General features: G+C 46.0%; 1 protein-coding gene across 1 annotated transcript in view; it reads right to left on the reverse strand.

Moving 5' to 3' along the window:
• Window positions 1-6,734: 6,734 nt before the first annotated feature.
• Window positions 6,735-24,923, reverse strand: part of JOSD2 (Josephin domain containing 2) — a 159,298-nt gene continuing 141,109 nt past the window's right edge. The window contains exons 4-5 of the mRNA XM_069653773.1: window positions 16,468-16,662; window positions 6,735-8,941 (exon numbers count right to left, since the gene is read on the reverse strand). Coding sequence (XP_069509874.1) covers window positions 8,842-8,941; window positions 16,468-16,662 — 295 coding nt within the window. The 3' untranslated portion in view covers window positions 6,735-8,841. The remainder of the gene's footprint in view (window positions 8,942-16,467; window positions 16,663-24,923) is intronic.

The following is a 24,923-nucleotide window of genomic DNA, read 5'->3' on the forward strand; positions in this document are numbered from 1 at the left end:
TACACACACGATTTACAAACAGACATACTGTTTCTCCAAGAAACGCATCTCAACTCAACTGAGTCGGAAAAACTATGCTGCGGTTGGACAGGCGGCACACTCCCCATGTCATGGGAAGAGAGGACTATCCATCCTAATACACAAGAGGGTCCTCTTCCAGGACCTTAACACGCTGATAGACAACAAGGGCATATACGTGCTGTTGCAAGGTCATATAGTACATCAGGTTGTCACTCTTAAATATCTATGGGGCCACAACCGACACACCATCCTTTTTCACTCACATTTTCTCTGTTTGTGCTCGCTATATGAGTGCTAAGACGTTGATTGGAGGTGAATTCAATGTAGCTCTAGTGCCATCAATAGACCGCCAAAACATAGCTCCCAACCTTTTTTGTCACTAAGGCGGGTGAAAACACTGATTTTCTTTTTGGCGGGTGAGAGGCCCATAAAAGTGAATGAGCGTCTGATGGACTTGGCGGGTGATTAATCTGCTTTCAAGGCGGGTGACACCCGCCAAAAGCAGGTGAGTTGAGAGCTATGCCAAAGCGCGTCTATGGCATCACATGCCCCCACAAAAACTCAGCATCCGTCAATCTCTACTGAGGGAACTTCGACTTCACAATGCTTGGCGGCTCACCCATGAACAAAAGAGACTTCACATTCTACGCCAACAGACATGGCAACTACTCTAGGCTCGATTACTGGTTCCTACCCTCGAACTCCACTCACGTACTCAGGGAATGCAAGATACTGGCCTCCACCCTCTCAGACCACTCCCCTGTAATACTCTGGTTTGACCTCCCAGACGACCTACATAAGAGGCCAGTGTGGCGCCTCAATCTTAGAGCACTGGGCTAACCGGACTTCCTCACATACCTGGGGGAGGACACAGACGTATACTGGCTATCCAATATATCCGATGAATTTACAGCTCTGAAGTGCTGTGACAATATAAGGCTTACATTAGGGGGCAGTGTATCTCACGCTGGACTCACAAGCTAAAAACGTGGGGTAAGCGGGAAGCCCAAATGACGGCTGAAATACTGAACAAGGATGGGGAACATAAACAATCACATGACCCACAAACACATGCTAAATTGGTATAGCTACGATCGGAATTAAAGGCAGTCTCCTCCGCCCGAGCCCAGAAATCATTCACCAGTTGGTCACAAACGTACTATTGCAAAGGTGACCGACCTCTACATCTCATGGGACTTGCATTACTCAATCGACAAACAGAACAAATTATTGACTATCAAGGACAGAGACGGGAACCTTGTATGGGGGGGGGGGGGAGGGCAAACGTATCAATTATCGGTTCGCACAATTCAATAGCGCATTCTACGCAGAACCAACCCGGATAGATTCACAACATATTCGGGAATTCCTAACCTCCACAGAACACCCAAAACTGAATGCAACCCATATAGAAACTTTAGCCTCTCCAATCACCACGCAGGAGAATTCTCAGAGCGATCGGGTCTCTCTCAGCGGGGCAGGCCACTGGCTTCAATGGACTATACATTGACTTTTATAAAGCGCTTGCCGATCACCTAGCACCAACCCCTCAAAGCGGTTTATTCCGAGGCCGGAAACACGGGCTCCATACCGGACTCCATGCTTGTAGCGAACATAGTAGAGTTTCATAAGAAAGGTAGGGACCCGATGGACTGCGGATCATACCGACCCATTCTGCTAATCAACGCAGACCCAAATATCTTAGCGAAATGCGTAGCTCATTGCATGGAAGGCCTAATCCCAGATCTTATCCACAAGGATCAGACTGGGTTCATCTTGGGTAGAGACTCGACCGACAATGTTCACTGTCCTCTACACGTCATAGCAGGGGGATGGGGGGGGGGGGTACATCCAGACAAAGGGATCATAATGCTTGACACAGAAAAGGCCTTCGACAAAGTCCAATGGGACTTTATGTTTCAAGTGCTAAACACCTTCGGCTTCGAACCAGAATTGACCAAATTTATCAAACTATTATACGCCGGCCCTACAGCAGCCGTGGTGATGTGATGAACGGCATTACGACAGCTCCTTTTTGCCTTCATTCAGGCACACAAAAAGGATCTCCCGTAACCCCCTTTTATATGCTCTCACTATCGAGCCGTTAGCGATTAAATTACGAACAGACCCAGCTTGGGCAGGGATACAGCGTTGGACAGAGGAACACTGGGCGGCCCTCTATGTAGACGACCTCCTTATTTATTTGAACGGCTAAAAGATCGCACTTGCCGAGGCTCCGCCATCTACTACAAGTCCTTGGCCCCATGGCAGGATACGTTATAAACTGTGCAAAGTCCCAATTCCTCCCATTCTGACTGGACATCCCTTGCGACCCTGGCAGGGTGGCCCCGTTTAGAGTCCAGCTTCACCATATCACATACTTGAGGGTTAAAATCTGCCCGACCCTGAATGAAATACTCCCAACTAAATTACATACCCACCCCCATCCTACTGAAAATTAAACAAGATTTGCTCAGGTGGGAGTCGCTTCCCTTGTCCCTATCCGGAAGGATCAATGCCTTCAAAATGAATTCCTTACCAAAAACTGATTTTGCAATCATGCTCCCCTACGAACCAGATAAAGAATTAGACTCCTACATTACCAAATTTTTCTGGAGGAGCAAAAAAGCGCGACTCGGACTCAAAATCCTTCAAGCCTCTAGGCGGAAGGCGGCCTAGCGCTCCTACATTGGAGAACGTACTACCAGGCTGTACAGGTATGCTGGGCCAAGCGATGGCTTAACGAAGCAGACCAGTCCAGTTGGATATCGACAGAATTAGCCCTACTGGCACCGCTTTTACCGACCGAGGTCCTGGCCGTCCCCTTGAGCAATTAACTGTCCAAAATTAAAAAGCACCCAATACTGCGACCAACGCTTACGCAAAGGCACAGACTACGGGCATCGCTAGGCTCCCCAATGCAGGTGACCCCAGGCTGGAGTAGTATCAAGGCATTACTGTCTTATGGGCTAAACTACAAGCTGCATACCAACCAAGACACAAAATGGCAACATGTTAGGATAATGGACCGCTACGAAGGTCAAGCCCCGCTGAGCTTCCCAGAGGGGAGGAGACTTGGACTGAATCAATCAGAATACACAATTGTGTTATCTCACCACAAACCAAACCATCACTGCCCCCTCCGCCACTCCCCCAGACACCGGGGAATCAGAAATGGAGCAGAACACGACAATGCACCCACACCTATGTAATTTTTATACAATATGCACCCCCAATAATCTAACACGCATCCGCACCCTCGCCTCCCAATGGTCTGGTGATCTCGGAACTCAATTTGCTCCAGCAGACCTTTATGATATGATAGTTTATATACAAACGCGCTTAATACCCAGAGGTTTCTAAATGCAGACCCGGGGATCGAACCAGTGTTCCTCCATGTCGTCTTGCTTTCAAGCGAGCACGTTGCTGCTGAGCTATCCTCCCGAGACGACTGCTCCGAAGCCGTTCCAACGGTCTCGGTTAACATACACAACCGAGACATACAATATAAACTCATTCACAGAATGTACTATACACCAAGTAAGCTGTTCCGGTTGCGCCTTATACACTCCCCGGATTGCTGGAGACTATGGGTTGGGGACTTGGAACTCTAGGACACAATCTCTGGTCATGCCCAAAATAAAAGGTATTCTGGGATAAGGTATACAGTCAGGTTTCAGGCATAGACGGAATAGAGATTATGATGACCCAAGGAGCTTTACTATTAAGCGGTCTTGGGAAGTGCTGGCCCCCCCCCCCCGACTGTATACAGCACAGGATAGTACACAATGCTATTCACAGTGCGTAAAACTAATCCTTAATTGGAAAGCAGTTGAACCACCTACCTACTCCATGTGGCAATCAAACTATGCGCCCGAGAATATAACTCATACAAACGCCGTGCTAGTGTCATGATGTCTACCCCCGGGGACACAGACCAAGTCCAGCAACCCCGGAAGCAGGCATCATGTTACCCCAAGCAAGCCCAACAACCCCCGCTAGGGGCTATTTGGGTGCAGTCCTGGCGCATATGGAGGGTCAGTCCTGGCGCCATAGGCGCCAGGCTCATAGATTAAAACTTACCTGATGCAGACCATGCTGCAAGCTTACCTGATGCAGACCATGATGCAAGAGCTCCAAGCCAAACGAGGCTTGGAAGGGACTATTTTACCTAGGGGCTATTTTTTTACTCGGGTGGGGCTGGGGAGGAATACTTACCTGGGACTAGTTTGAAGGCTATTTAAACCACGCCCGAAGAGCAGCACACGCTTTGCGTTACTCTGCATCCAGCAGCATAACGCTCACCGTGCCTGCAAGTCTGCATCCAGTCATCTGCCACGCCCGCCTAGAGTTTGGAGCTCCTAGAAAAAGGGAGAAAGAAGGAGAAAAGGTTAGAACAAGAGCAATACCTTTGATCCTTACCTGAATTCCTGATCCATCGCGCCTTCCAGCTGGAAGAAAGAAGTTATTTTATGCACGTCGCCTCGCCTGCTGCAGCGCCGCGCTGAACTCACTGGCCTTCGCAGCATCTTCACATTTCATCGCATCCTCCTGCATGTTACCGCCGCACTCCGGCACCTAAGGAGAAGACAAGAACAGCAAGGTGAGCCAAGGAAATACACAGCGGAATACCCCCCATAGACTTACCTGATTTTACCACCGGGGGTACTAATCTTCTTCACGGGTCGGCGCAGCTTCCACTGCATCCTAGCCGAACCCCGGACCCTAAGGGGAAACAAAAGGACAGCAAGGTGAAACAAGGGACTAACAAGGGGAACCCTCCTCACCACAAAAGACTTACCTGATTTTACCGCCGGAGGCATTATTCCCCGAGACTTCATACTTTCTCTCAGCGCCTGAATAAGGGAGAAAGCAACAGGTTACATATGGACATTATTTTATCGAACTGTGTTGGATTATACAAATCCTTACCAGAACATTACCGGTTGCCACAAGGAACTCTTCAGTAGGGTCAAGCTGCAACCTGCAAGGAATCGGACAAGAGTGAAAGTCAGGCATTTGAACTCTTACAAACTACATACCTATGGCGTCTTGCTGGGAATATCGGAGTCAATATTGTCCTGGAACTCACCAATTCCTTCGAGCCAGTGAAGCAACTGGTTATCTACGCACCCTGCGCTCAATGCAGGATGGAGAGCTCATCTTTTCAAATCATCAGATGAGACTATAAGAGGGAACATCCAAGGTGATCAGTGGGGAGAACATCAGGGTGGGGGGATTTACGCTCAACTCCACGGGTGGTTAATTCCCTTTCTCCACTTGCAGAAGAATATTCCTACGGGCCAAGCAGATGAAGCTAGGTGGGCCAGTCCAGTACGTCATCTCAGCACTACACTTCACATTGGTGGAGACCGCAGCAGTCCAGTCCAGATCGACGCCTCTGTGGGTGCCAGGTGAGCGTAACAGCTAGACAGGCATAAGCTGCATGGTTTAAAGAATTAACAGACTCATATAAATGAACATCTATGAATACAACATAAGCAACCAACGGACCAGGTACATTCCCTTGTAACACGGATAAATGCCGGGGTGGGGGCAGAGACAAGACATGACACAGACAAACCTATCCAGGGAGACCAAGTACACCCATATACCACGAACACACACCTGACGGCAACGGAATCACAGTAGGTTCATAAGACTTGCAACCTCGGGTACGAGGGGGGGCCCAGACCACCAACAATACGGGAATGCTAGGTACTTAACAATCTGCATGGGTGTGGCGGACAAACAAACCCCCAATGCCAAGGCTAAAGTGCAATGAGGGCGGACAGCTACGTGAGGAGAGGGAGGGTAGAGGGTGGGTAAGAAGTCATGTGCATAGGGAAAAACAAGGCCATTGTCATTCATCACTGTTCTATCTGCTCTGCAATTGTGCTTTTACATGTGCCCACCCTATGTAACAGGCTGTTTTTATTAAATTATGATGTTCAATAAAAAGATGTAACAAAAGAAAAAATACATTACCCATAATTCTTTGTTCCTCATTTGTAAAATCTTGTTGCACCCTATACATTCAATAGCACAGGTGCCAATTCCTATATGTGGATTTACAAGACATTGGGCCTCATTATAACTCAGGCGGTCCGGAAATAACGGTGGCGGTAAACCCGCCGCCACTGTTGTTTCTGGACCGCCTGATCCCGACTCCTGCAGGCGGGAGGTGATGTTCCCGCCAGGTCTGACCTGGCGGGTTTAACACCGCCCGCCTGCAGGCGGCCGAGGAAACACCGGCAGCATTATGAGATGCTGCCGGTGTTTCCATGATCCCCATTCCCATCGAGTCCCATAGGACTCGATGGGAATGGAGATTAACACCATTCCGCCTCCGTGATTCCTGGAAAACCGGGGTTGTAATGCCCCGGTAATTCCGGGAATCACAGAGGCGGAATGGTAATACGAGTCCGGCGGTAACCAGGCGGTTTTAACGCCGCGGTTACCGCCGGACTCGTAATGAGGCCCATTAGCTCATACATTCACTTTGTTGAAACATGGCTTAAAAGGAATCAAACCAGACGTAATCCACTCTGATAACCTGCACACATTTTCAATCCATTAGTATCTTCTGTATGCTTTAAATATTCAGGGTCTTTCAGATTTCAAATCTGCCTTGTACAACCAAGTTCTCAACTTGTATTTGAATTAACATTATCCAATTCAAAGACTAAATAAGACAAACCTCAGCAACAAAACATGATTGTACAGGATTTTTATTAACTAAAATATCGGTTTTGTAAAAACAAGTCTAAAACCACATTGAACTAAAACAAATACAGATTTGCTAGAGCACAAACAAATAAAGGTTTAATGAATAGAATAAAAGTGAGTTAATGACAGAGCAAACAAGTGTTCATAGTCCTTTTAGCTGTAAGGTACAGATTCACTTTTTTGTGACGCTTCTAATACTGCCCGGAGCATGTAAGGTCACGATGAATTGAGTGTGATTGGGTTTGGCTAACCTAAAACCATTTACTCCAGTGGGACTACAACCTTATAAATGATGGTCCCAATGATGTAACCAGGAATATCCCCATTAGGGGACTGATGAGCACCCAAAATGGAGTTCAATGCCACCCCCGTTAATGTGAACTCAATTCAGGATAACCCCTGAATATGTAGTCACTTAAGACTACATCCTTGAGTGTAACCTTAGCATCCAAGATCAGCACCCAAAGGGGTTGACCAAAGACTATCCATTTGTAAAACGACTAACACAAGAACAAGATATTTCAAGAGCACAATTGTGGAGGTTCGTCATTCAGGAACAGGACATAAAACAAAATCAGCCCAGATGGTTGCATCTCATCATCCAATAGTCCTCACCAACGGCATGACCACAGCTTCCCTAACCAAGCATTACACACCTCATCACATCCATCTAGGGCAACCGTCACACAGTCACCCCGGCTCTGGGAGCCACAGTATCACAAGGCAGCATTTAGTGTTGAGGGCTTTATAAAAACATATATATCCAATCAGAAACTAGGATCAACAACCTCAACACACCATAATATGCTCCCTGCAAGCGAACCCAGCATTCAGGACAAGATACAACATTGTGGGATGTGCCTCAGCAGCCAATGGTCTGATATCAGTATTTAGCTTCAAAAGATACAAAAGGAGGTTGTCACTTCTGCATCAAGTAGTTTCTCTTATCATGGTCACTTCAGCACCCAAAAACAACACATGGTGTAATCTCTGCATCCTCCGATCACCCAGGTATTACTGTGCCAGCATCCTATATCCAAAGACAAAGTCCAGGGAGGCTATTCAAAATTCAACTGCCTCAACATGAATTTCATCATAGCCTTCGGAATTGAGATAATGACCTCATATTTAGGTATAACAGAACCTACCATCCATATTAATAGCCAAGCATCATTAGGAAGCCACAGATCTCTGCTTTGCCTGAAACCGGAAGTTGCATAGATCGATCAAACTTAAGTGTGCAGTGGAGTAAAGAACACATTAGGAAGCAACTAAAAAAGTAATGTGCAGATGTCACAATTTAAGGCAGCATGGTCTTAAAGAAAACATTAGCAATGGTCTTTGGGTTTGAATGTTTTATAACGTGTCCTAGGGCTCAATTAGCGCTAAGCACAAGTTTCTTTGGGATGGAGCCCCTTAAAAGGGAAGGTAATATAGGCACCTTCTGGAGTTGGGTGTTGGATCTAAAGCTAGTGTACTTTAAAGAAAATGTAGGCATTGCACGTCTGCCACAGAGCAGGCAGACTTCATAAATGAAACGGGCATCAACAGTGTGCATCATCACTTCAATATTCACACGGAGAGCAACAATAAATGTACCCAAGTACATAGAGGTATGTTTGGCTTTGCCTGCTTTTGTGCAGGACATGTGAAAGGCAAGCCTGTTTTTTTCTGAGTAAGGAGCAATCAGATTTTGGAGTCAAACTGAAATCAGCTCCAACTCCAGAAAATAATCTCTTTTTGTATCCTCAAATTATTGCTGGACTTTTTGTATGTTTCAGTTCCATGTCTTAACTATTAACGGTCAGTGGCTCATCTGGTGTTGTGGCACTTCAAGCAAAGTCAAAACTTTGCATCTACTCCGCCACTGAATACAAATCTACAAGCAATTCAATAAGTTCATTATGTACAATAAAGCGCAACTGGTAGCTAGCAGCATCTTTGATGAAAGATTATTCTGAAGGCCAGGATGGCTTCAATTGCAGGCACTGGTGACTCAGTAGTACATTCCAAGTCCTGGTCCGTCCATAAATACTATAGATTTTTGATCTTTTTGCACAGCACTGTCCGTTTCCAAACTCTGATCTCCCTTCAGCTTGTGCTCATCCAACTCCCAGCCTCTTCAACTTCTTTTCGGACAACAAGCAGGATCTCACACGGTCCCTGGCAGATGAAATTGTGGAGAAACTCTCTGAAGATTTAAAAAAAAAAAAAAAAGTATAAGGCCTGAGAAAATATACATGCAAAAGGAAAATAGATAGAAAACGGGTAGTAAAACGGAAAAAGTAACATCTGCATTCAAGACCCTCACTTAAGCTGCCACAGCACTAACACACAGAAGAGGATCTAAAACTCTGCCGAACCTAAGGCATTAGTGCGGTAGTAGAGGATTCCGTCAGCTTGTAACACCCCCGCCATTGGGCGGCTTCGTAGTGGACAATGAAGTAACATTTCCTCTGCCCAAGCGCATGTGTTTCAGGGGGTCATTTCGAGCATTTTATAGTGTCTTTAATTGAGAGATTGATCATCATCTGCATGTGCACTTCTTTTGTATTGACCGTGGACAACCCCTTAGAGCGCACTGTCCATGCAGAGGGGGCAGTCTATGGAACTTACAACCTACGTAACGCTTCCTGTTTGCAGTGTATGTTTTGTTACTTCTGGTTCTGTTTTTCCAGGGTTTAAAAAAAAATCAAATTCTCTCTAACAGTGCTTATCCATTCCCCCTAGAATCCAACTGCTTTCCGAGGGTTTACAAAAAAAGTTGCTTTCATTTCTGCATGCATATTTCATTTTATGCACTTATGTGCCTGAATAATGAAATGCAGAAAGCATTAATTTTCAAGAGCTTTTCTAAGAACAAGGGATATGTCACTGGCTGGAGCTTAAAAGGTAATTCCCGAGCATGGTACACACAAAACAGAGAAAGGATGTCCTTACCGATTACTCAGAATGTTGACGTAGCTGCACCCTGACAATGTAATTGAAGTTTGCTTATACATCTTGACTATTTCAGAATACATCTTGACTATTTCATAGGATAAGCAAATATGCACTGGCACATAAAGGCCTTCAATTCTAAAAAGCTGAATGCTGTTTGGGGCAAAAAACGGACAGAACCCTAGCATGACCTGGCTGAAGTGGTTGGATCCAAAACTTCCTTTTTAGTTTGGCTGGTGGATTTCTTTGAGGGCTGATTCAGAATCTTTTACTTTTGTCTGCCAGAACACCTCAAACATCGAAATAAATTCTAATTTACTGAGATGCAAATAAAGAATTTAGCTTCACTTCGTTCCCTGTGATTACAGAGATGTGGAACCAAACCAGTCGAGAGAATCTTGTAAAATGCCTTGTGATCACTTCTTACATTTATGACGTCAGATAACTATAATTGAAACACTTACTAAAATGTTGTTTCTCAGATCTTTTACCGTCTTTCACAATAGCTTTAGGAACTTTGCCTTCAAGTTCCCGCATGCAGCACCTCCCCCTTCTATCATTTTCTCACTTGGCATTAGGAATTGAAGGAGCAGGGAGGACGGGTAATGAACCGATTTATTACCTGCGCTGGGCTTCAGTTTAGTTTGATATCGTGGTCGTTATGCCTGCTTCATTTGCCTTAGTAGAGGGCCGCACACGAAGTACCCCGAAAAAGCAAACTTTGCGCATGAAGCATTTTTTTGAAAGACAGTGACAGTGTTCTATTGGCCAGTTGGTATGGGAACATTAACAATTTTCGATTGAAATTTGCCTTCAGGTTAGTGGGGCCTGTATGTCTAACAGGTCACGGTTAACAATTATTGTAAGGAATCAACAACATTCATGAGCAGAACAGCCAACCTGTGTTTCGGCCAAAGGAAGGGTCATTGTCAAGGCAATAGTGGTGGCCTGTGGAGTCAACCGGTGGAATGTTCCTATGATTATGGGACAATTTTGGAGAGGTAGGGATATGTGCCCAGGATGAAGTAGCAAGTTGCAAGTGATACAATGTTGCAGGTAATTTTAGTGATGGTCACAGAGCTGCCAGTGCAGAGGTTCAAAAGAATGCACAGCAGTAAGTTGCAGGTTCATAACTTTGCCATATGTGGCAACCATGTGACATTTAGAGTGCCCAATCAAATGGCTGAATAGAAGGCTGCCTTACCAAAGGCCAAATCCTGCCCATGGATGGAGTCCAGGGAATAGTGTTTACCAAAAGTATGGACAGAGGCCCATGTGGCTGCTTCACAAATATTGCGAATAGGAACACCCCTTTTTAGAGCAGTGGAGGCAGCCACACCCCTAGTAGAGTGAGCCTGTAAGCCTACCGGAGGGTCCTTCCCCACTAAACAGTAGCATTCAGAGATAGTCAAAACAATCCATCTAGACAAGGTCTGTTTGGAAACAGCCTGACCCAAGCGGTGTCCAGCATAACCTGCAAAGAGCTGATCATCCACTCTGACCCGGGACATCCGTGAAAGATAAAAGCTCAAAGCTCTCCTAGGATCCAGCCTATGGAGCCTCTCCTCTCCCTTACCAGGATGCGGAGGAGGATAAAAAGCCGGAAGAACCACTTTCTGGCTCAAATAAAATTCAGACACAACCTTCGCAACAAAAGAAGGTTGCACCCGCAGGACAACCCTGTCCTTATGGAAAACAGTAAAGGGTGGCTTGGCAGAAAGTGCCTGCAATTCACCCACTCTGCGTGCGTAAGTAACCGCAACTAAAAACACAGTTTTAAAAGACAACAGTCTCAGCAGACAAGGTAAGGGCTCAAACGGAACTCCCATCAGGAACTTCAAAACCAAATTCAAATCCCAACCCGGAACCAGAAAGGGGACATTAGACCGTCCTTTCAGAAACTGTGAAATCAAAGGAAGCTTAGAGTAAGAACACTCTTCAGACGGGCGCTTAAATATAGACAGCGCAGCCAGGTAACCCTTAATGGTACCCACTTGTAGGACTTTGTGGGCTAAAGAAAGCAAAAAAAAGACAACAACACCACACGAATGGAACATTGGAAAGGATGCACATTCTGACCTCTGCACCAGTCGCAGAACTTCCGCCAACGACAACTGTACAGGGATTTTGTTGCGGGCCGCCTGTCTGAAAGCAACACCTCCCATCACATCATCGGGGAGGTCCCAATCCTTGTATCTCAATCTTTCAGATACCAAGTGTGAAGGTTGAGAGACCTGACCTCTGGATGAGAACCTGACCCCCCCACCCCCTCCTGTGAGAGCAGATCGTCTCGGTAGGGAAGACGGACGAGAAGGTCCGTGTACCACGCTCTCCTGGCCCAATCCGGAGCAATGAGGATCATTCGGGAACCGAATCTCCGCAACACCGGAGGAATGACGGGGCTGGAGGAAACGAGTACAGCAGTGGGAAGGACCACTCCACTACGAACGCTTCCCCTAAGGCTCCTCTTGGTAGAAAGTCCCGCGGGCAAAATCTCTCGCACTTCCGGTTGACACTGGTGGCAAAGAGATCCACTAGTGGGGTTCCCCATAGGGAGAAGATTTACAAAAGGACTTCCTGAGCCAACTCCCACTCGTGAGAGACCGTGCTCTGCCTGCTCAGAGCGTCTGCCGCCGTGTTTTAGTCTCCGGTCAGGTGAACTGCCGAGATCAGGATTTCCTGTTGGATGGCCCAGAACCAGAGCTGCATCGCCTCCCTGCACAACGGGAGTGACACTGCCACCCCCTTTTTTGTTGTGGTAATGGACAACACAGTGGCCATGCATCATAATCAGGACAGTCTCCCCCGTACAGACGGCAGAAAAGCCTTCAGGGCCAGCCTGATGGCTTTCAGCTCTAACAGATTGATGTGGAGTCTGGACTCCGGAGACTAACGGCCGCTGGCTGTCAACTCGTTGGCATGAGCACCCCATCCTGTGAGGGAGGCATCCGTCACGATCGTCACCTCAGGCCATGGTTGCCAAAACGCTGCCCCCTTCATCAGCCCACCATAGAAGATCCTGGTCGACCGAGATCGGAATCTGAACGGGATCCGACATCTTGCCAGAGAACTGCGACCACTGCATCTTGAGAGCCCACTGCAGGGATCTCATCCGCATTCTGGCCTCTGGCAGCAGAAAAATGCAGGATGCCATGAGGCCAAGCAACCTTAAGAATTCGAACGCCGGTACACTCTGGGCACGTTGAAATTTGTCCACCATCTGCAGAATGTGATGAACTCTCACCTGGGGAGGTGAACACTGCCCCAGGGACCTGTCAAGCACTGCTCCGTTGTATTGGAACCGCTGGGAAGGTGTCAAATGCGACTTCTTTAAATTCAGGGAGAAGCCCAGCTTGTGAAGGGAATGGCATGTGACGGACAGATGATCCAGGGCTTGCTCAGGAGAATGCGTCCTGTTCAACCAATCGTCCAGGTAGAGGTAGACGTGAATCCCCCCTCTCCAGAGGTATGCTGCCACCACTACCATGAGCTTGGTGAAGAACCTCGGGGCGGAGGTCAATCTGAACGACAGGACCCGAAACTGAAAGTGCGAGTCGCCAACCGCGAACCTCAGGTACTTCTTGTGCTTTGGATGAATCGGAACATGAAAGTAAGCATCCTTGAGGTCCAGAGACACCAGCCAGTCCTGAAGTTGAAGGGCCTGGAGGACTTGGGAAAGAGTAACCATCTTGAACTTGTCCTTCCTGAGGAGTTTGTTCAAACCGCGCAAGTCCATGATGGGTCTCAATCCCCAGTCTTAATTTGGGATCAAAAAATAAGGGGAATAACATCCCTTGTTCCTCTCCGCCACAGGCACCAGTTCTATGGCGCCTTTCTCCAGCAGGAATAGGATTTCCTTCAAAGAGAGCTTCCCCGGTGGATTGTCGTGAGGCCGCCGAAGGAAGGGAAGGCAGCAGCCGTGGGCTATGATATCCAGAACCCACACATCCGAAGTAATGGCACGCCATTCTCCAAGATGCTGCGCAAGTCTGCCCCCAACTGGCGAACCATGGGACATGGCCTCATGATTGAGCTGACGCGGCTGCGGCAGTGCCTGAAGGCAAAGAGGCAACTGCCCGAGCGGCTTTGGCACCCAGAGTACCCTGGTTTCCACCACGGGTACTCTTACGGTGGCCACTTTGACTGGCAGCTCCTCTCGATCTACCAAAAGAGGAGTAGAAAGAAAAGGAACCTCCCCTCCATTGCTGTCCCCTAGGATGAAAAGGCAGAGGTTGACGTACTGCAGCACTCAAAGACTTTGCTGCAGCTTTGGAGGTCTGCAACCTCTCAAGGCTCTCGTCAGCCTTGCTGCCAAATAAATGAATGCCATCAAAGGGCATGTTCAGAAGACGGGATTGTGCATCAGGAGCAAACCCAGACTTCCACAACCACGCAAACCTGCGTAGTACGGTGCTCACAGCCATGGACCGGCTGACACAATCTGCTGTGTCCAACCCAGACTGAAGGGATTCACACATAGCATCCTTGCCGTCACGCACGATGGCTAGCAAGCCATCCCTTTCCTCCCCCTAGGCAATATGCTCAGCCACGTAGGAAATACAGGTCCACAGAGTGTGTGTAAATCTTGCCAGGGCACATGTGGAATTGACGGCCTTCAGTGCCATGCTCCCTGACAAAAAGACCTTCCGAGCCCATCCATAGAAGCACTTGTCGTCCCTATCCGCAGGGTTGGTAGGGTACGCCTGCTGCCTCGAGATGGCCGTAGCCGCCTGAACCACTAAACTCTCAGGAGTGGGGTGAGTAGACAAATAGCTGGCGTTGCTAACAGATAGGCGGTACTTTTCCCCCCAAATTCTTATTGACCGCCGGAAGCGATTCTGGAGCCTGCCAAGCCGAAGACACCCTTTTTTGCAATGTAAGATGGAAGGGCAATACCGGGTCAAAGGGGGGACCTTGGTCCAAGATGTCCATAAGGTCATCCTGAACAAAATCCCCAGGAAGAGTGGACCACCCAAGGTATTTGCAAACCCTAGACATGAGCCGCCTGCAGGAAGAGTCTGCATGAGCCCCCGGATCAGGCCTAACAAACTCAACCTCCAGAGACATATCCAGGCCACTGGCATCATGTAGGGACTGCCTCAATTCCTCCAATGGACTGTCAACCAACAATCCCGGAGCCTTATCCTGAGAAACAGGATCTCCAATGTCTGATCTTTCCTCCTCTTCAAAAAGGTCAGGCAAAGGCTCGGAAAACCCAGCCACAGCGACAGAAGAGGGCCTGGCACCCAATACCGGCCTCCCAGATGTAGAGGAAACTCCTCAGACACAGTACGCCCAAAAACCACCAAAGGCGCCGAGAGCCTCGATGCTGAGGGTGCCGAGAAACTCAACGCCGAGGGCATCGAAAACACTGGCGTTGAGACCGCCGAAGGCTTTGACGCAGGAATCCGCCCGATGGAATCAACGCAGAGACCTTAGTCGTCAACGCCGCTACAGGCGTGGGCTGATCGAACGGAACAGCATTGTCCAAGTCCGACTGCACCGGTCTCGCTGGGGACGAGGACCGAGACCTGGACGCACGGCTCTTGCGACTGCTCTTGTCTGCACTGGACCTCGAGGGCTTCCAGTGGGAGTCGGAACGCGAGTCCGAGCCCGAAGGCGTGGGAAGCCACGGATCGAGAGCGTTCTCTGCCGGCTTCGAGAGAAGTCGCAACAGGAACCGTGCCTTGCGACTGAAAAAAAATCACCATCATTTGTTCTTTAAACGACGCCCACTCCTCCAGTGTCGAGGACTTCGTGGGACAGACGACCGTACGCACGGCACCATCCTCCGAAGAGGACGGGGACGGCGACCGGTGTCGGCGCTTCCGAGAGTGCCGCAAAGATGAGGAATGGCGGGAACCACTCCGAGACCGAGAACCTCGAGCCTCCTCCCGACGCAGAGAGTCGCCCCTCCAGTCGTCGGTGGAAACTCTAGACTTCGATCCGAGTTTACAGGACTTTTTCATAAGGCTGACCTGCATGGAGCTTCCCCTTCCTTTCACGCAAGGCCTTGGATGTAAGGGACTGGCATTTGGAGCAGTCGTCGGTGTCGTGCGACTCACCCAGGCACCACAATCAAATAAGGTGCGGGCAGGTCAACGACATCTTGGACTTGCAGTCCTGGCAAGTCTTAAACCCGGACCTTGAAGTCGAAGGGGTCAGAGAAATGGACATCATAAAAGATTCGAAGGATCCATGAGGCGTGCCGTCGAGTTTCATGAAGCTAACCCGTTTGCGGTCGGAAAAACCGGAACCGAGGCAACGGGCGCTGTGCGTCCTATATATAACATCCTGTGATGTCGACCCTCAATGGAGGCCCTAGAGGGACATCGGCTCGACGCCATCGACGCAGGGCGCCCTCTGCTGAAAAGTTTCCGAAGTGCACAGCTGTGGGACACAACTGTCATAGATGTGGAATACGTCAGAGGACACAATCCCTTCGAAGGTTGAGTCAGGAGTTGGATGCACAGTTTCAAAATGTGCCCCCTAGGACAAGCTGTGACAGTGGGAGACCATTACAGTGGTACATGGTGCAGTACACATGCGGACTTCATTACATTTGGTGAATAGTTGCTTACTACTTCACTCACACCTCAATTAAATGGTAAGCTTCTTGAAATGCATTCATGAACCTGGGTCTTCAATGGAACCACTAGTTCAACATTAATCACGGAAGGTTTCCAGATATAAATTGTGCGTCATCACCATTTTCCAGATAAGGTTGGTCAAAGCTTTACTGTGCGATTCAAAAAATACAGTTCCTGAAATAGTTACCTGAGTTCTTTTTCATCACCAATCTTTGCTGGGGCCTTCAGCTTGGAATCCAGGTTGTAGTAAACACTGTGTATTTCGCGGACAGCAATCCAGTGCTTTCGTCGGATCGGCAAAGACAAAATACCCAGCGAGATATGTGATGGAATATTCAAGATAAATCCATGGATCTCATTTAGGACCAGCTTGTCCAATGACCTTATACAAAGAAAAGATAAGTGTGACTATTATCTTGAGATGAAGGGCGACGATCAACATTGTTAGAATTTGCATTGGAGTACTTCAATCTTAAATGTCCAACCAGCCCCAATGAAAGAACATGAATCATGCCTCCTTGACTACACCTGCAGTCTAATAGTCTAATCATGCGTTCATGTTTTATAAATCGCTCTAGTAAACAACTAAGGGCATTTTGTTCGATGTAGAACAAAAACATTATTAAAACCAAAAAACAGAAGAGAATTGTGATATTCAACTTTTTTTTCTCTTTAAGAGTGATTGTAAAGGATAGCACCCACTGGTGTGAAGGTTCCTGCATTTTATAGGAAAATTAGTAAGTGTGAATGCGTGCGTACGTGCAAGTTAATGTAATTGTGTGAAAGTGTGACCGCTATTGGGTGGTAGCTTAGATTCGAGTTAGCATGCCTTTATCAACATATACGAACGTAAATGTGACCGGCTCAATATGGAAAGAAGGTACTGTATTAGAGTAAATGAAAGGACTACATCTGAAAAAGTGAAATGGGGTAGTTAAAAGAAAAAATACTTGCTTGTACCATCCTAACTTTAAATGGATCTCTTCTAGAATCATATGCCGTCAAGAAAAGTCTCCTTGCATCAGCCAGAGAGCCATACTAACTTTCTTTGCATGGCAGAAACAAGAGAAGATCTCCAAGCATACTCCGGATATAGGAGAAAGGGTAACGCCCAGGCACCTCTAGGGGGAAACCCATGATGGAGAACCACTGTAAAAAAATTACTTTGTTCCCCCACATCGGCAAAGAAAATGCCTATAAGAGGAGTGTACTGAGAAAATTACATTACACTTTACCTGAAGGCATTATGGGGGTAGCGTGGCCTACCGAAGAGTCATGATCTGAACTGCTCACCATGTAGCAAAGCTTACAAAAGTCCTGGACTGACAAAGTGGATCATTTCAATGATGCACTAACGTGCTGCAGTGGCACTTATCTTCTGTGTAATATGCCATGTGAAGTAGAAATCTTGCAAGTTGATCAGATTTGATTCAGGGCAGTACCCACTTAAATTGAATGGATACGAACAGTCAAAAGAAGTCTCTAAACCCAATGTTTATTTTAACAGAACTCTTGGCATCGAATGAATATAAAACGCTACCCAGTTGGTTGGGGATGATAATGTGAAAGGGTTGCATAGGGTTATGGGTCTATTCATTGTCATAATTCACATTCTTTACAAAAATATTTTGCAAGAAAAGGAGAAAAAATAATAATAAACCTAACCATGCTTCCAAGCAAATTATTTGTTTGAACTTTTGAACCGGCAACAAACATCTTCTCCCATTATATCCAATTCACATTTTCTGTGCATGTACTGGAAACATTTGGTATTAGGCCGATGTTTATGGTGATCCAATTGTAATACTTGACCTGCAAGCTTTAATCTAGTTTGGGGTGGGCCAGGGGTGTGCAAAGTGGTTTTTCAAGCATTAGGAGCCCACAATGTGGCTATTCATCCTGACAATGTGCTTGGCTCCTGCTTTAGTAACAGGCGTACTTGCAGCAAAAGTGTTCGGGAGGACGAATGCAGTGCAGCACAAGCAACCCTGTGCTAGAAGCACCCTTGGGCGCAGGCGTGCACCAGACTACATGGCTGCTTTCCTTTCTCTCCACATGCGGCTGGCACAGCATGGTTTTTACTGTTATTCCCCTCAAACTGGGCAGCTGTAATTAATCAAGGCTCTTGGCCTCTTCTGCCCAGTATAATATCTTGTACGCTTGCCTCAGCAGTAGAGAAAAGGGAGAGTTTATTATGTTGCTTTTGGCATGGGGTCTTCTCGCTACTCATCTTTGAGGCTTAGGGCCCTCATCCACTTGGCTAGCTCAGGATTTTGAGACAATTAACAATGTTAACTGGAAATAGACTTGTACAGAGGTAGGCAGTCAGCAGGTGTACCCAGAAGGGGCACAGGATTTCGAGGGTGGAGACCATGGATTACCCAGCAGGGTACCATGATTACCCACACAGAACCCTTGCTGTGAGTTTTAAGAGGGTCATTTGTGATTCTGTGGACAGAACTGTGCGCCAACCGGAGTCCAAGATCCTCAGGCCAATCCAACCCCATTGGGTGCACACTTAGCCTCATGAACAGTGCTACAAACCTCTAGACCCTGAGCGAATGGCTAGTGAAGTCGAGTGGATACGTCTGGATTCGTCATGAGGGATGCCTTCACACTAAGTGGTCTTACTAGTCTATTCAACCCCACCCACCCACCCAAAGGCCAACGAATGATCAGAAGGAATCCCTTTTTAAGTCTAAGCATGTCTTTGAAAGGTTTAAAATGGATTTTCAGGTCAAGATGTTGCACCCAGCCCTGTACCAGATGGCCGCGGGGAAAGAATCTACAAGACCTCCCGCCTTTTCGGTACTGCAGGATAATGACCTTGCTGATGCAGATTCAGCAGATGGCGAGAATGATGCCAACTCCCATGAGGCCTGGCAAAATCATGAGCACATGAGACTAGACATATCAGAACCAAGTGGATGCTTCATTCCCCATAGAAGAGTAAGGAGATGTTAGACCACCTGACATCATGCCAGGTCCACAGAGTGGAATCTTTCTTTGCGATTGACTGCAACTGAAAGCCTTACAACCGGTTTATATGCAAAAGTTCACTTCTCCCAGAACTAGACCCATGTATGTAGATGGTCACATCCCCTTGTTAATGTCCCAGGTCTATGTTCCATGTTCAATTTGTTCCACCAACACCAGGCTCACCAACATCCCACTATCCACCGCTAATTGTCAAGTCACTCTCACAGCCGGACTGTCATCTGATTCGCTATGTTAGGCAAGTATTTTCTGTTGGAAATGGCACCCTTGTTGTCTAAAGTAATATCAAATACAAAGCCAGCAAAAATTGGATGGCTAATTCCCAGCATACTTGCCAGATAAAGTTAGTAGATCTATGAGGCTCCTGGGAGAAAATGATTGGACCAAAAAGGACAGGCCAAAGCTCAAACTGAAGACTGAAAGTTAAAAAAAATGTGTTTGCCAGTTAAATAAATGAATAGATTGCAAATACTTGCCAACTAAATATTTACCTTGCATAAGCTTGGATTGGACCCGATAGTGCCAAAAGAGAAAGACAGTCGCTATACTGGCAAGTATCCATCAACCATGTTTAAAATCTTTTGTTTAATGTGGGTTGTGTGAGCGGGCACCACTTGGTATCAAGTTTCAGATTATAAACAAAAATGTTTTAAACAGTATATGGTGTGTAACAGAAACCTGAAATGCACTATTCCAGGAAATAGAACTGTAAAGACAAACTGAAGATGCATTATCAGATCTGGTGACATCCCTTGTAGTAAACACTACTGCATTTCAAAAGAAAAAAGTCGTAATAAAAACAAATTGCTCCGGTTTTCTTGTGCACATCCTTCAATGATGCATGCCACGCCTTCTTTACATTTGAGTCGCAGAATCAGAAGCCAATGCATTTCGGAATTCCCGTCCATCATCTGAGCTCACTGTCTTCTGAGGCGGATAACATCTTCTCTTTTGTGATTTACCAAGAACATGAGAGAACGCTTTTTCAATTCATTACTTTGTTCTTTTGAAATGCAGTGATGTTTACTACAAGAGATGTCATCAGGTCTGATGAGGGTCATCAGGTTTGTCCTTATGGCTAAAATCATTTGTTGCCAGTTAAATACAAGGATAATTCCACAAGCAACAATGCTGCAGTGCGAGTCATTTACGATGACATAGCCTGTAGTTAAAATCACAAAGCGTGTACTAATTTGCTCCTTTTCTAACTGGTGGTAGTCCCCAAGACGCCACACTCAAGCCCCCTGTGATTTGGCCTGATGCCAGAATCGAAGCCAGTCAGTATGAATGGACTGCAAACAGCGTATAGCAGATGATGTTCATGGGCCATGAACGGGCAGAGAAGACAGGCCAGTCTCTATAAGTGTAGGACGGTTCGAGAGCTTGGAGGAACGGCAGACCCCCTGCCCTATTGCTTTATCTGGTCGAGTAATTAGTTGAGTCCTGCAGCCTGGCACAAGATTTGCTTGGGAAAAAGCTCTGAAGTTCCCAATGGTAGAGTATATAAGAGTGGGTGGGCACACCTTGTTGTTAGTGGCGCTACATTATGTTAACATCCTGGATAGGGTTTGTTGTTGAAGAAGGTCTTCTTTTAATTGTTGATTTTTGTGATCGTTATCCTAGCACGTACAGTGCTATTTGCATGAAAGTCTATGTAAGCAAGGTGTGGACCGGGAGATGTGAGAGAGACAAGCCGACCAATGCCATCAGAAAAATAGGTAAAACATGTCCCAATTATGACACTGGCGTGGAAACTAGGGAAAGAAGGACAGGTTTCAATGTTGGTTAGCAAATGTAGTAAAGTGTACAGTCCAGATATAGAAATATAGAGCCCAACCTTGGTTGGGGGTCGGTGAGGAGGTCATGTTTTAAAGTGCTCCGGGAGAAATCTGCTGTACTGCTCATTGGTTCCCTGCAGTGTAATATTGCTGGTGACCTCAGATTCGTTCAGCCACACTTAGAGACAGAGTCCAAAGGGCGTGGCATCAGACAGCCTATCAGATTGGCTAGCTACCTCTACAAAAACATAGCCAAGAAAGTCAGAAGTCCAGGAACTGAGTCGCCACAGGTTGCATAGACTGCAATCTGAGAAAATACTGCAGCGTTGAACAGTGGGAGCTCTCCTCAAACCCACACTCCACCCCCAATATCGTTGTATTGCAGGTAGACAGTAAACCATCTACTGTGAGACCTCTTCTCACAGCGGAAAAGAAGCAGTTTGTGTCCCAGAATTGCTGGTAGAAAAGTCAAGTCACATCTCTCACATAACCTGGGTGCTGCTTTCATTCTGTACGCAATGTGGTTGTTCGATAGCCAAATTTATTAAGCACATAGCTTGGTTGAAATAATTTAATGTTTCCTCTTATTAAATGCTACTGCACCACACAACTTGAAATTATTGTACGTTGTAAGTCTACACTTGGGAAATATTGCCAAAGTAAAATCTGCTAAAACAATGACACTATGGACCAAATAAAAAAGCTGCAAATTAAACTGAAGGGTTCATGAAGGATACTAAGAGCATCCACAAACAAAAGGAATTCTCCACAAATGTTCAAGATGTCTGCGCCAGCGCTGCCAAGGGATCCAGTGTCATTTGCTGTTCCTAGCTCATCAATGCACGGATGGAGCATATATAGTGCTTCTGAATGGGCCATTATATCTCAGCACTGTTTCCTGATTGTGTGGAGGTCATTGCAAAGTAGCTCCATGTGCATCTGGTGAGGGGGGCCAAGATCAGTAGTGGAATTTTTAAATGTTTAGTTCTTTTTTTGTTCTATTTGGACAAGGTCGGGGTGGATCCCAGATGCATGGGAGTGCCTTCTAGCAGACCTGGTATGAGCCTACCTGGGGAGGCGGCAGCAGCAGCAGCACCACCAGGAGATTCCGGGTGAAGGGACTGGAAGGCAATTGGGGGTGAGCCTCAAAAGAAGGAGGTTTCCACCCCTCCCACAGCTACATGCCTGCTATGTTAGGCTATCCAGATGGCCATGGCCCCTCTAGATGGTGGGAGAAAAGCAACCCCCACCATGTTTTGAACTTGGCCACCTCAAGCAGCTGGATTGTCTGGTGACAGCGTACAAGTCACAGCATACAATGCTGAAACATATGTGTGGGAGGAGGAGGGGTTGAACACTTGATGGTCCTGGCCTATGGATATTTGTGCTGTCATGCAGAGGGGTACGATGCATAGCAGTTTGGACTGGGCTGCTCCCTTTTGCGATAACAAGACAGGTCTGCAAATGATTGGTCCTCTTCTGCAATGGCAAACACACCTAAAATTAACACCCAGGACAAAGATGACATCACAAATAGCACTGATGACATCACTGATGGCATCCATACCTGGCCCACTTGTTTTTGTTCATTGACATATGTAGGCTAGTTGTTTTTGTTCACTGAAAGTAAGAATTTGAATAAACTGAAAAGGTGCTATGTATGTAGACATAACCTCATATGTTCTTAAAGTACTTTCCTTACAGTTTGATCTCAGCTCATGGCACACATACATGGGGCAATAAGCAGCCTCAAACACAATTAATTTGTATACATGAAGATGAACTTTATTGTTATTGACATTTTCAGGTGACATTTCTTTCTTCCTTACTTTAGTTTTCCTATACGTGCCTCTCATTTGTTTTGATTGTGAGTCTTCATATGTATTGTTTGTAATACCAAAAGTATGTAGTAAGCGCGTAGTAAGTCTTGAATTGTTAGCTATTTATGCCATATTTAACATTACTCAAAATTCTGATAAGGTTGCATTCATTATTTTACTGTCCCAAATTAAAAGATACAAATATTGTACTACAGTGTATGGTGCAACCATTGCTTAGGTGTATGTATGACTATGTTCCCGTATCAACAACACTCCAATATAATGTTTTATTTAGGTAACTATACTCTTAATACATTATTTAGTTCATGAGAAGTCTCCCAATCACCCCCAATATGTTGAAACCAACATTGTAAACACAACCCCTTGTTGGGGCATTTCATCAGAATTACATTTCATAAGCGATGTCATGAATGGCATTTGTGATGTCATCTTTGATGTCCTAGGTGTTAGTCTTAGCAGTGCATGGTGGTGGTGCAAGTTTATGGTTGCTTAGCTTCTGGCGTTTTCAGGTTTTACTTGTTTTGTTAAAGAGACGTTATGGTTACAAGGTTTTTCCACTGAATTGCATGGGCTTTTATTAGTGCAACTGAACCATAACGTCTCTTTAACAAAGCTTTTTCTGTGAATTTCATAGCCAGTACACCCTAATGTGCTACAACTTCCTGACATCATACTTACTCCAATGTATCAGCATTTTCAGCTAATCTAGAAAGTGTCAAGTGAAAACTGCCACTCACCAACTAGCAACATTTGTAACACTTCTATTAAATTTCTGCAACTTTTTAGCACCGTTTCCCGTGGCCAACGTTCAGCAACAGAACGTCCAATGGTAGGGGGGTTTACACTGAATTAGCACAGGGCAGCACTTTTACCCTTTTATTTTTGGAGCACTTTCATTAGTAAAAAAAAATATATATGTACATGTATAGCAGAACTGTGTGTAACTTTTTTCTTAAAAAGAATATATCCATGGTAGTTCGAATATGCCAACAGATATTCAAGTACTTACAAAATGCCTTTCATTGCAATTCACTTGAAATACGCCAAAACAATTCTTATTACTGCAAAACATCTTCTAAAGTCTAATTTAGTTACAATACGCCAATGGGTATCTTACTACTTTCAACATCCCCTTAACAACAACACACTTCAAACAAACATACTATCACACTTACATAATTGTAGGAGTTTTTTTTTTAATCTTCAATGAATTTTGTTTACCAATAATTATTCAAGTTGACACAGCAGTGTAGCATGCATTAATGTTGTACCAAACATAAAGGGTCAAAAACAGTAAATGTATTTGTAAATTCTGCTTAACAAATTATACTGTTTTTTTTCACAGAAAACAAACCAGAGATTCCAGCTTCACTACTGTATACAACTAAGTAACCGTACCAAGTGTAAACAAACACATATTCCATAAGCGCTATCCTCAATTGTACTACAATCATAAATACCACATACTTTATACTCCCCCTACAGTACCTATAATTACAATACACATTACTATAATGGTTGTGGCCACTGGCCACAAGCACCACAATATGATTATAACAAGTACATAACATAACTCGCCCTTAGCCCTGTGTCATTGAAATGTGGCCCCGGACATCAGAATTTACCACAGACAGCACAGCACCTGCACACCTCTTTCAGCCACCAAATAACCCAAGATGTGTTTTCCAGACTTTTCCCCAATGCGCTATCTGTGGATGCCGGCATCTGTCCAACATGGCGGCTGTTTCAAAAGTTTTCATGCACCTTACGCTTTTCACCATCCAATCAGCAGGCGCGTCCGATGTCCGTGGACATCATGTCACTCTGTGATCAGCCCAAAGGCCTGTGCACGGACCGAATAGGGAAGCGAGTCCGGGGACCGTACCGAGAGATCACTAATTTTATTTCACCTACTTTTTGGCCGTTTTATAAACAACTACTGAATGGATTTACATCAAATTTACAAAAGCACGCTTTTGGAACCAAGCTGCAGCTCCTGCTGCAAATTTGGTGAAAATCCGTCCAGC

Source organism: Ambystoma mexicanum, chromosome 1p (assembly GCF_040938575.1).
Source record: "Ambystoma mexicanum isolate Mex_15411 chromosome 1p, UKY_AmexF1_1, whole genome shotgun sequence".
Classification (NCBI taxonomy): domain Eukaryota; kingdom Metazoa; phylum Chordata; class Amphibia; order Caudata; family Ambystomatidae; genus Ambystoma; species Ambystoma mexicanum.